The sequence below is a fragment of the Rhinoraja longicauda genome, chromosome 20 (genome assembly GCF_053455715.1).
Source record: "Rhinoraja longicauda isolate Sanriku21f chromosome 20, sRhiLon1.1, whole genome shotgun sequence".
NCBI lineage: Eukaryota > Metazoa > Chordata > Chondrichthyes > Rajiformes > Arhynchobatidae > Rhinoraja > Rhinoraja longicauda.
In genome coordinates this window covers 8,760,986-8,779,377 of record NC_135972.1, presented here as the reverse complement: position 1 = coordinate 8,779,377, position 18,392 = coordinate 8,760,986, and the positions used below count along the sequence as shown (strand labels likewise).

The 18,392-nt window shown below is 45.3% G+C and overlaps 1 protein-coding gene across 6 annotated transcripts in view; it reads right to left on the bottom strand.

Annotated features, from left to right (window-relative positions):
• Positions 1–1,191: 1,191 nt before the first annotated feature.
• The window catches only part of ptprz1b (protein tyrosine phosphatase receptor type Z1b), a 186,265-nt gene continuing 169,064 nt past the window's right edge, over positions 1,192–18,392 (bottom strand). For all 6 annotated transcript variants that reach the window (XM_078416908.1, XM_078416909.1, XM_078416906.1 and 3 more), the window contains 7 exons: positions 18,154–18,247; positions 15,985–16,058; positions 14,342–14,470; positions 11,673–11,807; positions 8,336–8,478; positions 5,700–5,835; positions 1,192–2,582 (listed from right to left, as the gene is read on the bottom strand). In XM_078416908.1, coding sequence (XP_078273034.1) covers positions 2,436–2,582; positions 5,700–5,835; positions 8,336–8,478; positions 11,673–11,807; positions 14,342–14,470; positions 15,985–16,058; positions 18,154–18,247 — 858 coding nt within the window. In that variant the 3' untranslated portion in view covers positions 1,192–2,435. The remainder of the gene's footprint in view (positions 2,583–5,699; positions 5,836–8,335; positions 8,479–11,672; positions 11,808–14,341; positions 14,471–15,984; positions 16,059–18,153; positions 18,248–18,392) is intronic.

The following is an 18,392-nucleotide window of genomic DNA, read 5'->3' as shown; positions in this document are numbered from 1 at the left end:
CAGAGTGACTTGGATAGATAGGCGAGTGGGCAAATGCATGGCAGATGCAATATAATGTGGATAAATGTGAGGTTATCCACTTTGGCGGCAAGAACAGGAAAGCAGAGTATTACCTGAATGGTGGCCAATTAGGAGAGGGGGCGAAGCAACGTGACCTGGGTGTCATGGTGCACCAGTCATTGAAAGCAAGCGTGCAGGTGCAGCAGGCAGTGAAGAAAGCGAATGGTATGTTGGCATTCATAGCAAGAGGATTTGAGTTTAGGAGCAGGGAGGTTCTACTGCAGTTGTACAGGGCCTTGGTGAGACCGCAGCTGGAGTATTGTGTGCAGTTTTAGTCTCCTAATCTGAGGAAAGACGTTTTTGCCTTTGAGGGAGTACAGAGAAGGTTCACTAGATTGATCCCTGGGATGGTGGGACTTTCATATGAAGAAAGACTGGATAGACTAGGCTTATACTCGCTGGAATTTAGAGGACTGAGGGGGGATCTTATAGAAACATATAAAATTCTTAAGGGGTTGGAGAGGCTAGATGCGGGAAGATTGTTCCCGATGTTGGGGGAGTCCAGAACCAGGGGTCACAGCTTAAGGATAAGGGGGAAGTCTTTTAGGACCGAGATGAGAAAACATTTCTTCACACAGAGAGTGGTGAGTCTGTGGAATTCTCTGCCACAGAAGGTAGTTGAGGCCAGTTCATTGGCTATATTTAAGAGGGAGTTAGATGGGGCCCTTTTTGCTAAAGAGATCAGGGGGTATGGAGAGAAGGCAGGTACAGGTTACTGAGCTGGATGATCAGCCATGATCATATTGAATGGCGGTGCAGGCTCGAAGGGCTGAATGGCCTACTCCTGCACCTATTTTCTATGTTTCTATGTTTCTATTCTAAAGACGTGCAGGGTTGCAGGTTAATTGGCTTCTGTAAATTGTCCCTAGAGTGTGGGTCATTGCGGACTCAGTGGGCCGAAGGGCCTGTTTCCATGCTGCAACTCTAAACTAAACTAAGATGCAAATCCTAAATACTAAGATGGTATTCGAGTTTCACTGTACCTTAATTGGTACACGTGACAATAAACTGATCCTTAAACCTTGCACCTTAAATCTGATTGCTCAAGTTTGTAATCTGAGCAATGGATTATAACTTTTTCCTCAGTCTGAGTCCAGATTCTCCGTGATTTGTGGGTAACAGTAATGGTAAATGGTTCTTTATTAGCACAAGTACAGACCTATTGTGATTAAAAAAAATTTTTTTGCCGTACAGCTCAGTAAAATATTGCCGTACCCTAAGCACGATCCCCGATTAGTAGAAAGGGTGTAGAGATTGTCCACTGAGACCCCATGCAAGGGTCAGCAGGTTTTGGCGCCATTTTCAAAGTCAAGTCCAGTTTTCTGTTTTGATCCAGTCGAGCCCCAGGCTGCTGCCTACGTCAAATTGAATCGTAAGGTAAGGATGCTGAGATACTCTGCCAAGCTGAGCATTATTCTCCTGCTGACAGACGTGCCCTAAATATAAGTGTTACTGGCACGGTCCCGACAATGAAAGCCACCGATATCCAGCTGATAAAACCTGTATTTTAATTCTTCCACAGTAGCCACAAATGTAAAAACATCAGTTGCAACAAAATCACACATCATCTGGGTCCTTTCCTCTGTGAAGCTTTGAAGACCCACTATTCCTGTTGCACAGACAGTGTTAAAATCGCATGCTGTTATTTGTAAAAATTACATCACATCGGTCATTAATAAACACCTGACATCAGATTTTGGATATAACAGCGGAATTAGACGTATTTTAAACATTAATCAAAATGCCAGCTACAACAACAATGTAGTCATAACATCAAAAAAAGACTAGAAAAGACTCTGTAGTAAAATATAAAAATCTAGAATTATAAATAGAAATTTGGTCCATGGTTGGGTTCATTGTTCTACTATTTACACTATGTATTAGAAGATTAATTTTCTTTCTTTAATAAAGCAATGTCTACGTATCCAGACTTAATCAACGTTAACCTTCCCTCTTTCTGCGCATCATCTAGCTTGCATGATGTCGGCCTTGTGAAGTTGTTGACATCGTAGAAAATAGCAAAAGGGTAAGACTTGGCGGCTTCGGGTCGGGGAACCATAGATGGAGTGGCCGCTACCAAAAAGCCTGTGCAGGAATTAATGCCATCCTCCCTCCCCCCCTCCCCCATGTCTAACTCTGGTACAAACTGGAAGCAGACCACGAAAAACGTGACACAGAACATGCTGAATATGCAACTACAGCGAACATCATTCAGGCCAAAATGACTTACTGCACAATTTCGGCTAAGATTTTTTTGTTTTTTAATGGGACGTCATCCGCAAGTCACCGTCCAAAGGCGACGTGAAATGGATAGCTGTGTAGTTAAACAAAATCTGAAAGGGGATGGTGTGCTGGCCAGGACATCCGTTGTGCTGTTACACCAGAGACTCCATGCTTTCCGCCACACTGTGGTCTTCAGCACAGAGGGCAAGGCCATTGGTTGCCAGTGCGGTCGTCGGGCTTTCATCTTCCCTTGAACTGACCAAGCTGAGTACGGCTTTGTATAGAAATTGGTACTGGTCCTGTAAGGAGATAAAGAGATCTCTCACTCTTCATAAGTTTCTAGGAACAGAATTAGGACATTCGGCCTATCAAGTCTACTCCGCCATTTAATCATGGCTGATCTATCTTTCCCTCTCAACCTCATTCTCCCCATAACCTCTGACACCCGTACTAATCAAGAATCTGTCAATCTCCGCCTTAAATATATCCACTGACTTGGCCTCCACAGCCGGCTGTGGCAATGAATTCCACAGATTCACCGCCCTCCGACTAAAGAAACTCTTCCTCATCTCCTTTCTAAAGGTATGTCCCTTTTATTCTTCTTGTGACTCTCTCAAAAGTAAATTTAACATCTTTCAACCAGTTAAGCGAAGACCACTGTGACATCTTTTCCCCAAAATGACACAAAATCTGCACTCTTATCTGCCTGCTCCCAAAATCGCCCTGTTTTGTTGGTGACGTTTTAAGCCAGACACGGGTTAGGGCAGCACGGTGGCGCAGCAGTAGAGTTGCTGCCTTACAGCGCTTACGGCGCCAGAGACCCGAGTTCGATCCCGACAACGGGTGCTTGCCTGTACGGAGTTTGTACGTTCTCCCCGTGACCACCTGGGTTTTCTCCGAGAACTTCGGTTTCCTCCCACACTACATAGACGTACAGGTTGGTAGGTTAATTGGATTGGTATAAATGTAAAAATTGTCCCCAGTGTAGGATAGTGTTAGTGTGCGGGGATCGCTGGTCGGCGCGGACTCGGTGGGCAGAAGGGCATGTTTTCTCGCTGTATCTCTAAACTAAACTAAGCCAACAAATGAGTCAAATCTTTGGTTCCATTCTTTCCAGTTCCCTGGTAGGCATAACAGTAATAGTCCATGTCTTTTGGATTTATTACTTATTACACAAGGAGGCCATTCAGCCCATCTAGTCCATGGTGGCTTCCAACAGAGATGCTGTCCAACCTACTGAGTATTTTTTGTTTCACTGCTTCATTGCGATTCTTTGGCCCATTGCCTCTGTCTTTGTTCCTTTGTGATTTATTTTTGCACTCAGAGTCATACAGTGTGGAAACAGGCTCTTCGGACCAACATGCCCCACCTGCCTGCGTTTGGTCCATATCCCTGTAAACCTCTCCTATCCATGTACCTGTCTAAATGTTCTTAAACGTAATGCACATCACCTTTCTTATCATATCATATCATATATATACAGCCGGAAACAGGCCTTTTCGGCCCACCAAGTCCGTGCCGCCCAGTGATCCCCGTACATTAACCCTATCCTACACCCACTAGGGACAATTTTTACATTTTACCCAGCCAATTAACCTACATACCTGTACGTCTTTGGAGTGTGGGAGGAAACCGATTTTTTTTTGTTGCCAATAGCCGACACGAAGAGTTCATTTTCTGTACCGAGTTAACCCACCAGACCCGGGAGGTACTCAGTCAGTCACTGAGGGAATGTAAAGACTCTAAGCAAACAACACCCGAGGTCAGTTTTGAGTTTAGTTTAGAGATACAGCAGCGGGAGGAAACCGAAGATCTCAGGAAAAAACCCCACGCAGGTCACGGGGAGAACGTACAAACTCCGTACTGTTGAACCGGGGGTGCCTAAAACTGCCAGTGGTATGCCATGAGTATTTCTCACTGATTCCAGAGTGCATGTTTAGTTTACTGTTTTATTGCAGGAACTCACCGAGCACAGCCCTTCCTTCCTTCCTATCTGCAGCTTTTGTTAAAAAGGTGCACCTCCTCCAACAAAATAAACTGCTGCACAATTCAGTAGTGAAGTACTTGTCCTGATGTCCAATCCCAGCCAGTTTCCCTCAATGAGTTTCATCACATCTATAAACTAAGGACAGGAAGGGCGGCGCAGAGGTAAAGTTGCTGCCTTACAGCGCTTACAGCGGCAGAGACCTGGGTTCGATCTCCTGACTACGGGTGTTTGTCTGTACGGAGTCTGTACGTTCTCCCCGTGACCTGCGTGGGTTTTTTCCCGAGATCTTCGGTTTCCTCCCGCACTCCAAAGACGTACAGGTGTGTAGGTTAATTGGCTTCGCCAAAAAAAAGGTTAAATTGTCCCGCGTGAGTAGGATAGTGCTAGTGTACATGGGGTGATCGCTGGTCGGCACGGACTCAGTGGGCTGGAGGGCATGTTTCCGCGCTGTATCTCAAAACGGAACTAAAAGGAAGGTAACATGAACTTCCCAGGACTTAGCAACAAGACAAGTGTTAAAAATCCTTTTGAATGATCACAAAAGAAAATGTCAAAGTGCCTTCATTTTCCTCCAGTATCATAGTTATAGTCGCACAGTACAGTAACAGGCTCTTTGGCCCACACTGACAAGGCTGCCCCATCTACACTAGTCTCACCTACCCATGTTTGGCCCATATCCCTCTAAACCTATCCTTTCCAAGTACCTGTCCGTGTCTTTTTTTAAAAATGTTGTTATAGCATCTGCCTCAACTACCTCCTCTGTCAGCTCGTTCCATACGGCCACCACCTTCTGAGGGAAAAGGTTGCCCATCTCAACCTAAACCTGCGTCCTCTGGTTTTTGATTTCCCGACCTGAGTAAAAGACTCTGTGTACTCACTCTATCTATCTATCTATCTATCTATCTATCTATCTATCTATCTATCTATCTATCTATCTATCTATCTATCTATCTATCTATCTATCTATCTATCTATCTATCTATCTATCTATCTATCTATCTATCTATCTATCTATCTATCTATCTATTGTCCTTATGATCTTATACACCTCCATATGATCACCCAGTCACAGTGGCACAGCGGTAGAGTTGTTGCCTTACAGCGAATGCAGCGCCGGAGACCCGGGTTTGATCCTGACTACGGGTGCTGTCTGTACGTTCTCCCCGTGATCTGCGTGGGTTTTCTCCAAGATCTCCGGTTTCACTCCCACACTCCAAAGACGTCCAGGTTTGTAGGTTAATTGGCTTGGGAAATGTAAAAATTGTGTGTGGGATAGTGTTAATGTGCGGGGATCGCTGGTCGGCACAGACCCGGTGGGCCGAAGGGCCTGTTTCCGCGCTGTATCTCTAAACCCCAACGGCCTCCTACACTGTCTTTTAAATGTTGTTCTGTGGTTTGTTCTAAGTCTTAAATAATAACAGGGACTTACAATCTCAGTGAATATGCCAGGCCTCATTAAGTTGATCATTTTCGCCACTTGATACACATCCAGCGAGTTTTCTCTCTCCAGCTGATGCATCAGGTTAGTCAGAGCGCAGAAGGTGCCAGCTGTTATTCCCCCATGCCTGTGGAGTCGAAGGAAAAGAAAAGTTTTTTTAAATGATTGACACAGGGGTCCCGGCGAGCCGCACCCCGACAGGAGGCCTGTCTTGCCCGCCGTGGGACCGGGAAAGGGAGGGAAGCTGGCGAACCCGGCCCCTGCTCGTCCCTGAAGACCGGGAACCGGAGAGGAAGGTGGAGGGAGATGGCGATGGTTGCTGGACAAAGGATGGCGGGAAGAACTGGGGAGGGTCGTACCTTCCATGAACCTGTGGAATTCATTGCCACAGACGGCTGAGGAGGCCAAGTCAGTGGACATTTTTAAGGCAGAGATTGACAGATTCTTGATCAGTACGGGTGTCAGAGGTTATAGGGAGAAGGCAGGAGAATGGGTTTAGGAGGGGGAGATAGATCAGCCATGATTGAATGGTGGAGTAGTCTTGATGGGCCGAATGGCCTAATCCCACTCCTATCCCTTATGACCTCAAGCTTGGCTGTGGGAGGAGACCCCGGGCCACGAAAAATTTGAAGGTGGACCAGGCGAGGATAACAGTTCGCGGGGCGATCGGATAGAGGCGATGGGCGCAATGGGCCTTAATGGCCAGTTGTAGTTGGGACAATGAAATGGTGCCAAAACAATACGATACGATTAAGGTTGCCAACTTCCTCACTCCAAAATAAGGGACAAAAGGTGACGTCACCGCCCCGCGCCCCACGTGACCTCACCCAGCCAGCGGCCACGTGCTCCCGCTCCACCATTGGCGGCCGCCCGGGCAGGGAGGCGGGTTGCTATGCAACCTCCGTTAGGCGGCACCAGGGCCTCCGAGCCTACAATGCCTCCTGGGCCTAAAACGGGACAAGGGCGGTCCCGTACGGGACAAATCAATTTAGCCCAATATACAGGATGTCCCGGCTAATACGGGACAGTTGGCAACCCTAAATACGATAGAACTTTATTTATTCCAAGAGGGAAAGTGGTCAAAGCATTAGCCTCTATTGCATATAGACTCTGTGGGTTGTTTCTTTGCATTATGGGATAGCCAGGTATTGTACTTATCCATGGCAATAATCTCACTCATCTGTATGCAAAAAAAAAAGAATCTCACTGTACCTTGGAACACGTGATAATAAAGGAACCATTTTACCTGTCCCTCTCTTAGGAAAAAAATATGACATCTCACACCTTCTCAATACCTGCTGCAAAGCAATTGCTTGCATGGACCCCAGGCAAAGTCCATGGTTTTTTTTTAAACTAACAAATGAACTTTTACAATTCCATTTAAAGTTGGAAAAGCTTCATTAACAAGCAAACATTCCATTTAATTTCAAGCCCGAACGTTTACTTAAAAACGCAACAGGTGTTTCCACCTCCCAGCTCGATGAAGAAGTCCCAGTAAGTGTATTGTTGTTGTTGTTGGTCCTTCGGGTTGGAAGATGACCATGACTTCACTTTCAGTTGGAGGATTGGTGACTGTGGGTCCGGAAGTGACTGGTGAGGCCAATCTGGGCCCGCAAGTGTATTGTAAGGTTTACAAGTGGGAAAAGATACTCAAAGATTGACTCAAAAGGAAATTCCACTTGTGGGACTACAACGTGGAACAGGCCCATTCGGCCCACAATATTTGCGCCGAACACAATGCCTAGCTGAACTGATCTCATTTGCCTGTATGGTAGTCCATATCCCTCCATTCTCTGCACTTCCATGTGACTATCTAAATAACTCTTAAATGCCACTATTGTACCTGCCTCCAGCACCACCCCTGGCAATACGTTCCAGGCCTTCATCATTCTCTGTATAACAAACGTACCCCCGCGTAGCTCCATTAAACGTTAAAAGGATCTTAAGTACCAGTATGGTACTTGCCTACACCACCGCACTTGGCAATGCGTTCCAGGCCCCAACCCCCCTCTGTGTAAGAACAACTTGTGCCACACCTCTCCATGAAACTTTCCCCAACTCACCTGACGCCCTCTAGTGTTGGACATTTCCACGCAAGGGGAAAAGGTTCTGACTGTCTACCCTATCTCTCTCTGCCTCTCATATATACCTATCAAATTTCCCCTCAACCTCCGACTTTCCAAAGAAATCAATCCAATTCTATCCAAACCTCTCCCTGTAACCAAAACCTTCCAATCCAGGCAGCATTCTGGCAAACCTCCTCTGCACCCTCTCTAAAGCTCCTACATCTTTCCTGTACCAGGGCACCGTTTCCCCTCAGTTGAATCTGTTCGGGTATCTTTAAATCATCCATTCCTCCAGGACCCAGAGTAACGTCGCCCAAGACAGTCGCCGTCCTAAGACAGACGCAAAACGCCGGAGTAACTCAGCGGGACAGGCAGCATCTCTGGAGCGAAGGAATGGGTGACTTTCCGGGTCGAGACCCTTCTTCAGACGTCTATACTCTTTTCTGGAGTTCCAACAAAAGGCTAAAAAGGCAAACGTGACATCTTCCACTTGGAGAGAAAGTATTTTCATGAAGAATTGCGCCTTGTACAAGCAGTGTAATATAAGGAAAGGGAACGTACTCATCATGGACGATTATTGGCCCATCCCGAGTAGCAGCAGCTTCTTGTATCACATTGACGAGCTCAAAGGTTTTACTTATTGGTCCATCTGGATTTGGCCACTTTGGGGCCTGGTAGTGCCTTACTTCAAGCACGTAGTCATCCTGCAGGGGAGGGGATTAAACAATAGAGAAGCATTGCAATTATTGCAGCATTTTATTCAGTAATAGAAAGCATAATTACATGGGATAACAGAACTGTGTGTGAATGGGTCATCGATGTTTTGTTTAGAGATACAGCATGGAAACATTCCCTTCGGCCCTCCAACGATCACCCATACACAAATTCTATCCGACACAAGAAGGACAATTTACAGAAGCCAATTAACCCGCATACCTGCACGTCTTTGGAAGGTTGGGAAGAAACCGGAGCACCCGGAGAAAACTCACGCGGTCACAGGGAGAACGTCCAAACTCCGTGTGGACAGGATCGAACCCGAGTCTCGGGCACTGGAATGGGGTGCTGTCTGTACGGAGTTTGAACGTTCTCCCCGTGACCTGCGTGGGTTTTCTGTGGGTGCTCCGGTTTCATCCAGCACTCCAAAAACGTACAGGTTTGTAGGTTGATTGGTTTGGAATCATTGTAAATTGTCCCTAGTGTGTGTAGGATAGTGTTAGTGTGCGGGGATCGCTGGTCGGCGCGGACCTGGTGGGCCGAAGGACCTGTTTCCACTCTGTACCTCTAAACTAAACTAAAATGAGTAAGAAATCCCAAGGAGGTGCTCAGTGCAACATGTAATATAGTGTCAACCGCGAGGATGGTTTTCTAGGAGGTGCTAGCTAACATCCTCGGTCACAGACGCAAGGTTAAAGGAGTAGTTGGTAGGAAGAGAGACAAGAGCTAATTGCAGAGCTAAGATCTAGGCAGATGAACTTGTGGCTGTTAATAGTGAAGTGAGGAAAACTGGGACTGTTAAAGGGAGCAGAATTTAAACATCTATGTGCTGCCTTCAGACTTGATGTGAATAAACTTATGTTCTACCCTCACTATTAAACAGCAACCCAAATCATTCCAACATTGAACTAAAATAAAGATAATTTAAAATTAAATATTAAAATGAAATTAAATATTTTTAATATTTAAAAATAAAATAAAATAATGAAACTAAATATTACAATTTAAAAATAAGTAAAATAACAAGTAAAAATAACTAAAATAAAGATGAGGTCTGAAGTAGGGTCTCGACCCGAAACGTCACCCATTCCTTCTCTCCTGAGATGCTGCCTGAGCTGCTGAGTTACTGCAGCAGTTTGTGAAATAAATACCTTTGATTTGTACCAGCATCTGCAGTTATTTTCTTTCACAAAATCCAGGTGAGGGGTAAATTGATTAAATTGGCTCAGGTATCACAATTTATTTAAATTTGAATTAGGGCAAATCATATTTTATGAAAGAGAATTAAATAATGCTATACTTTTAATTAGAGTAGTACAGCACAGAAACAAGTTCTTCAGCTGCCCAAGATGCCCCACTTAAACTAGTCCAATTAGCCCATCGTCCACTTCACCTTATCCATGTACCTGCCCAAGTGTTTTGTCTTTTAAGGCTGTTATGGCAGCTCGTTCCATTTACCCGCCACCGTAGAAAATTAATGCTGGAGCAAATATTAGGCTAATATAAATATTTGTTTAAAACATTATGATTTAATAAATGTGAATGAAAGAAATCTTTTGTTTTAATGTTCACTAGCTGTCGAGAAAGCAGAGTGGGGAGGTGGAGCTGTAGAGGTGGATGTGGGATGGGCTGAGGGAATGTGTGGAAGGGAGGGAGAGAAGAAGATGGTTGTTAGTCAGTAATATAAGCAATCGCAGTTCAACTGGTATTTCAGATACAAATCCTTTACGATTGAAAAGGCCTAACAGATAGATGAATGGTTTGAAGGAACTGACCATGACAAACAGAACTGTAGACACAAAATGCTGGAGTAACTCAGCGGGTCAGGCAGCATCTCGGGAGAGAAGGAATGGGTGACGTTTCGGGTCGAGACCCTTCTTCAGACTGATGTCAGGGGAGGGGGGGGGGGGCGGGACAAAGATAGAATGCAGTCAGAGACAGGAAGACTATTGGGAGAAGGGGGAGGGGATGGAGAGAGAGGGAAAGCAGGGACTATCTGAAGTTAGAGAAGTCAATGTTCATACCGCTGGGGTGTAAACTACCCAAGCGAAATATGAGGTGCCGTTCCTCCAATTTGCGCTGGGCCTCACTCTGACCATGGAAGCCCAGGACAGAAAGGTCAGATTGGGAATGGGACTACACAAACAGAACTGCAATGAACAGCAAGGAATTGCAGGTGATGATTTATGCTGGGAAGGAACAAAGCAGGACCCAGCGTGGAGGGGCTGCCTTGAGCGAAGGGGGAGGAACAACCTTGGGTATGCAAGCAAAGAATTTCACTGTGACTTGTGACAATAAAGTATTGATTGATTGACTCATTCATTCTTGCCAAAGATAGACACAAAGTGCGGGAGTAACTCAGCGGGTCAGGCGGCATTTCTGGAGAAAAAGAATTGCTGACATTTCGGGTCGGAACACCCCTTCAGACTCTGATCTGTAACTTGTTCTGGTGAGACATTAGGAAATGGCTGGAGATGTTCACAGTGCATCAATGTAACACACAGGTGGTGCACAGATCTGTCATGGAGACGGTCAGAGGAAGGGGAAACGTAAAAAGCTGCAAAGGTGCTCGTTGCCCCAGCAACCCAGGATTTTTCTGTATGGGAGAAAAAGAATCATAGCTATGGCAAGAATGCTAACCATCCCAAATGATCAAAAATATCTCTTTAAATGTGACGGAGACTCGGTACACATGCGATCACCACCGTGAAAAATACTCATAATTAGGTGTGGCTTGTGCTCTAAGATGAATTAGATTTCAGCACAGAAAGTAATGAGAGTCCCTATACCCCATGTTAATGTAACACTCTAAATCATGTATGTTAATCATGCATAGGAAGGAACTGCAGATGCCGGTTTAAACCGAAGATAGACACAAAAAGCTGGAGTAACTCAGCGGGCAGGACAGGCAGCATCTCTGATGAGAAGGATTGGGTGATGTTTCGGGTCGAGACCCTTCTTTGTATTGAATCTTCATGTATTGTCTTTCCGCTGACTGGCCAGCACGCAACAAAAGCTTTTCACTTCACCCTGGTAGACGTGACAATAAGCTAAACTGAAACTGAAAGTGAAATTCATTGAAGATAGACCACAAAAGAGCTGGAGTAACTCAGCGGGTCATGCCAGCATCTCTGGAGAGAAGGGATAGGTGACGTTTTAAATGTATAATCTGTTTTTCTTTTACCTGTGTTGCTTCCAGAATGAAATCGTGGATGATGAGTTGTTCTTCGTTTGAAAGACACAGGTTGCTTTCCCCGATCAGGCTCACGGTAAATGCCTCATAGTTCATCGGCCCATCTTTCTTTGGCCAGTACGTGGTCTGAAAAGCAGTTAAGGAGACATCCGTGTAAATATCCCAATCATTCAACTCTTCAATGATAGACAATAGACAATAGGTGCAGGAGGAGGCCATTCGGCCCTTCGAGCCAGCACCGCCATTCAATGTGATCATGGCTGATCATTCTCAATCAGTACCCCGTTCCTGCCTTCTCCCCATACCCCCTGACTCCGCTATCCTTAAGAGCTCTATCCAGCTCTCTCTTGAATGCAATCAGAGAATTGGCCTCCACTGCCTTCTGAGGCAGAGAATTCCACAGATTCACAACTCTCTGACTGAAAAAGTTTTTCCTCATCTCAGTTCTAAATGGCCTACCCCTTATTCTTAAACTGTGGCCCCTTGTTCTGGACTCCCCCAACATTGGGAACATGTTTCCTGCCTCTAAAGTGTCCAACCCCTTAATAATCTTATACGTTTCGATAAGATCTCCTCTCATCCTTCTGATCATACAGGAAATATGCTTACCTTCATTCGGGTGGGTCAGGTGATTCTGGGGAAGACTCGCCTGAGTCTAAACGCAAAGTGTTGGTGGATCTCAGTGTGTCGGGCAGCGTCTGGACTGACGACGTCTCGTGCCGGGACCCTTCTTCAGATGCTGCCTGACCCGTTTGTGAGTTCCTCCAGCACTTTGTGTGTTTTCCTGCATCTGAAAATTCTCCTGTCTCCAATGGTTTTGGCTAACAATGGAAAAGGACTCGGAAACAAGGGGACTGTGACCCACCTGGTTCAAGAATAACTTCTTCCCAGCAACAATCATGCTCTTGAACATCACACAACACTAATTAACTTCAATGGAGTAGATCTTTGGTTGCACTGTGGACTTTGGATTTTGGCACAATTATGCCACCTAGTATTACTGTTTTTTAAAAACTATTATTATATTTTTAACTCAGCGTATTGCATTTATAGCCCGTTAATCAGCCGCAAGTACGAATTTCATTGTTCTGTTATTAGTACATATGACAATTAAAACATTCTTGGCACTTATTATCTGTAGACTACCTGACTGCAATAGAAAAGTAAAGAATATTTCTCTGGCCACCAGAGTAATATCATTCGGAACAACCACTATTTTGCTGGGATAACATCCGATTACTGTGACTTGTGGGCCCGAGCTACACGGAGAGGTTGTGCAGGCTAGGACTTTATTCCTTGGAGTTTAGGAGGCCGAGGGGTGATCGAATGAAGGTGTATAAGATCATAAGGTGAATGGATAGATTTACTCAGGGTAGGGGAATCAAAAACCAGAGGACACGGGTTTAAGTTGAGATGGGCAACCAAAAGTCTGTAGCCTCCTTTTGCTCCAGTATTTCATTTCATTCTTCACATGTTTAAACTATAATGTTTTATTCTGAATGTTTTTATGTTTTATGTTTTATTCTTAATTGTTTACTGTATGTTGTGTTGTTACTTGCGAGCAAAGCACCAAAGCAAATTCCTTGTATATCTATGTACTTGGCTTTTATTCACAAAATGCTGGAGTAACTCAGCAGGTCAGGCAGCATCTCAGGAGAGAAGGAATGGGTGACGTTTCAGGTCGAGACCCTTCTTCAGACTGACTTGGCTTGGCTTGGCTTGCTGAGTTACTCCAGCAAATTGTGAAATAAATACTTGGCTAATAAAAGGTATTCAATTCAATTTCACTCAGAAGGCGTTGGGTACCATGGATCGAGTTACCCAAGGAGATAATTGAGGCACATACTATAACAACAGTTAAAAGACATTTGGACAGGTACATGTATGGCAAAGGTTTAGAGGGATATGGGCCAAATGCGAGCAAATGGGACAGGTCTAGATGGGGCATTTTGGTCGGCATGAATGAGTTGGGCCAAAGGTGCCTGGTGCCATGTTCTGTGATTCTGAGCCATGCTTTGCTGAATCCAATCCCCTCATTGTGTCAGTGGTCTCAAACCTAATTTATAAGCATGTTAATAACAGTGGTATTTGTACAGCTGGATCTGGTAATGGATAGGAAAGATTTTTAGAGGGATGTGGGCCAAATGTGAGGAAATGGGACTAGCTTAGATGGGGCATCTTGTTCAGCATGAATGAGATGAATGAAACATTAGAGTTAACCATAAAAATAGCATCAAGTGTTATCGATATACTAAAACTCTCGTTTGTTTGTTTATTTGTGGTCGAACTACAGCCAAAACGGTACACGATAGCGTGACAATTTTAGGCCCACCTTACTCACCGCCATCACTTTAACGGTAAAGCAAGTAGTTTTATTGAAATCGGTGTTATATTTTTAAAGTTATTCACATTTTAAAGTTTAAATCTATCTCCGAGGGAGGGAGGGAGGGAGGGAGGGAGGGAGGGAGGGGGAGGGAGGTGGGCGGGAGGGAGGGAGGAGGGAGGAGGGTGGATAAGGGAGGTTGAGCAGGATGGAGAGGGGGAAGGGGAAGTGGGGAGGGGAGGGGGAGGGGGAGGGTGTAGGAGAGGGTGCTGCACCAATGCAGGAGAGGTTTGGGCCCAATGGGTCCACTTGGTCTAGTATATAATAGACACCTTACCAGTCCTTGGTTGTCTGGCAGCATGACAATAATTTGAGTATTGTAGTCCCATATCATTCGCCAGAAGTCCTTTGTAGTGTGTGCTAGTGGGTGTTGAGTAACGATGAACTCATCAATTCGATGAAATCCCTGAAATTAAACAGCAAGTGTGAAACAAAGACATACAGTGCAGAAACAGCCCCATCGCCCACTGAGACCAACGATCCACTATCCTACACACACTAGGGATCATTCTACAATTTTACCAAAGCCAATTAACCTACAAACCTGTGGGAGGAAACCAGAGCACCTGGAGAAAACCCAAACAGGTCACAGGGAGAACATGCAAACTCCGTACAGACAGCGCCCGTAGTCAGGATCGAACCCGGGTCTCTGGCGCTGTCAGGCAGCAACTCTACAGCCTCGCCTCCACGCCCATGTCGCTGAGGCATGTTGGTTAGCATAGGCAAGTTGGGCCAAAGGGCCTGTTGCATGACTCTAAGAGGCTGGAACTTTGAAACTCTCAGTGGTTTTGCAGCATGAGTGGAAAGAGAGACAGATTTAACCTTTCAGCTCCAAGATCCCTTGTCAAAACTGGTTAAATATTACAGCGCCTCAAATAAATGTGCTGGACATTCCATCGTTTGGAAATGGAATTTCACAATTGAATTCAGGTGCAACTTCATCATAATCGGTCCACTCGTTGTTTGGGATGGATGGAGCTTCTGTGGCTGGGTCATTCTCACATCATCAACAACAACAGAGTGTAGACGTTGGGAGGTCATGTTGCAGTTGTATGAGATGTAGGTAAGGCCGCATTTGGAATATTGTGTTCAGTTCTGGGCACCACGTTATAGGAAAGATATTGTCAGGCTTGAAAGGGTTCAGAGAAGATTTGCGAGGATGTTGCCAGGACTAGAGGGTGTGAGCTGTAGGGAGAGGTTGAGTAGGCTGGGTCTCTATTCTACGGAGCGCAGGAGGATGAGGGATGATCTTATAGAGGTTTATAAAATCATGAGAGGAATAGATCGGGTAGATGCACAGTCTCTTGCCCAGAGTAGGGGAATTGAGGACCAGAGGACATAGGTTCAAGGTGAAGGGGAAAAGATTTAATAGGAATCTGAGGAGTAACTTTTTCACACAAAGGGTGGTGGGTGTGTGAAACAAGCTGCCAGATGAGGTATTTGAGCTGGGACTATCCCAATGTTTAAGAAACAGTCACATGGATAGGACAGGTTTGGAGGGATATGGACCAAGCGTAGGCAGGTGGGACTAGTGTAGCTGGGACATGTTGGCCGGAGTGGGCAAATTGGGCCAAAGGGCCTGTTTCCACACTGTATCACTCCATGACTCTATAACATCAACTGTTATCAGGCAACTGAATCATCCTACCACAACCAGAGAGCAGTGCTGAACTACTGTCTACATCTTTGATGACCCTTAGACTATCCTTGATCGGACATTGCTGGCTTGACCTTGTGCTAAACGTTATTCTCGTATCATGTATCTGTACACTGTAAATGGGTCGAATTTAATCATGCATTGTCTTTCTGCTGACTGGTTAGCATGCAAACAAAAGCTTTTCACTGTACCTCGGTACACGTGACAATAACGCTAAACTGAACTAAACTGAAACTGGCACAGACTGCTGTCAAGATGCTTACCGAAACATATGATGCATTGATATAATCGGAGCCCTCAACGGTCAGTGTGGCAAGTCCAACTCTTGATCGTTCCACTGGAACAAAAGATAAACATCGATTACATAGAAACATAGAAACATTGAAACATAGGTGCAGGAGTAGGCCATTTGGCCCTTCGAGCCTGCACCGCCATTCAATATGATCATGGCTGATCATCCAACTCAGTATCCCGTACCTGCCTTCTCTCCATACCCCCTGATCCCTTTAGCCACAAGGGCCACATCTAACTCCCTCTTAAATATAGCCAATGAACTGGCCTCAACTACCTTCTGTGGCAGAGAATTCCACAGATTCACCACTCTCTGGGTGAAAAAAACCTTTCTCATCTCGGTCCTAAAAGACTTCCCCCTTATCCTTAAACTGTGACCCCTTGTTCTGGACTTCCCCAACATCGGGAACAATCTTCCTGCATCTAGCCTGTCCAACCCCTTAAGAATTTTGTAAGTTTCTATAAGATCCCCCCTCAATCTTCTAAATTCCAGCGAGTACAAGCCGAGTCTATCCAGTCTTTCTTCATATGAAAGTCCTGCCATCCCAGGGACACAGATGGGAAGTAGCATTGGGGTGGTCCAGCTCCTTGAAAAGATCAAGGAGTCCAATGTCTCATCACGGCCTGGTCCGGCAACTCGAACGCCCAGGAACAAAGAAGATTCCACAAAGTGGTGAACACTGCCTGGTCCATTACAAGTACTGACCTCTCCACAGTCGATGGGATTTACCGGAGTTGCCGCCTGATCATCAGAGACCCACACCACCCTGGCCACACACTCCTTTCATCCCTGCCATCGGGAAGAAGGTACAGGAGTCTAGAAACTGTAACGTCCAGGTTCAGGAACAGCTTCTTCCCTACAGCCATCAGGCTATTAAACACCACAGCATCAAATAAGCTCTGAACCACATAGATTTGGGGGCATTATGTTTGTCTTTGCACTATCATTGTTCGTTTATATGTGTGGTTATGTGTGGTATATATATATATATTATATTATATATATATACATACATAACCACACATATAAACGAACAATATATATATATATATATGTAATTTTAATCAACCGAATTTCTGCCAATCACCGATCACCCATACAGTCTTGTAATTCAATCCTACACACTAGGGACAATTTACAGAAGCCAATTAATCTACAAACCTGCATGTTTTTAGAATGTGGGAGGAAACAGGAGCACCCAGAGAAAACCCACGGGGTCACATGGAGAACATGCAAACTCCTGACAGACAGCACCCGTAGTCAGGATCGAACCTGGGTCTTTAGCACTGTAAGGCAGCAACTCTACCGCTGCGCCACCGCGCTGCCCTAAAGGCCCTTAACCCTGGCTAAATCCACCATAATTTGCACACCTTCATCACACCACACCACCCAGCCTTGCCTGCTCTGGAGAGACCAACCCCAGCTACATCTGTCTAATCTCACAGCTGCTATCCTGCAGCTCTGAAACCAGGATGTGGAGGATCTAACGCATCATTACCTGAATTGACTGCCGTTCTTCAGAAGCAACTTAAACCATTATTTTACAAAGTTCAACAAACCTCCCTGTGTTTGTACTTTCTCCTCCCCTTCTTCACAAAAACAGGGTTTTATATGTTAACTGCTCTCTCAAGATTTACTTTCCACTACTTTCAAAGGTAGTTTCCCCTTTGTTCTATGTTCACAGTGTCATAAGATCATAAGTGATAGGAGCAGAATTAGGCCATTCAGTCCATCAAGTCCACTCCGCCATTCAATCGTGGCTGATCTATTTCTCCCTCCTAACCCCATTCTCCTGCCTTCTCCCCATAACCCCTGACACCCATACTAATCAAGAATCTATCTCTGCCTTAAAAATATCCATTGACTTGGCCTCCACAGCCGTCTGTGGCAATAAATTCCACAGATCCACTACCCTCTGACTAAAGAAATTCCTCCTCATCACCTTCCTAAAGGAACGTCCTTTAATTCTGAGGCTGCGGCCTCCCGTCCTAGGCTCTCGCACTAGTGGAAACATCCTCTCCACATCCACTCTATCCACCGGCACGTTAATTGGCAAACCTTCTTGAGTGTAAGTGGTGAACAAATTGCATAGGCCACAAATAAGCATCAACACTTTCCAATGTTTGATCTTGAAGCCTACCTGGAATAATGGAGGAATTTCTATTCTTGTCTCTATTGCACTGCTTCAGCGCTGCAGAATAATCGCACTGCTTGGCATGAGGCTGACTCACCAGCTGTGGAGAGGAAGAGAGAGAAACTCACGAGTCCACAATGTGCCCTTAACATGGATCGCGCAATATAAAATGGGGATGGAGCCATTCCCATTGACTTGTCAAGAGAGCAGTCAAGAGAGAGTTTTACTGTCACATGTCCCAAACA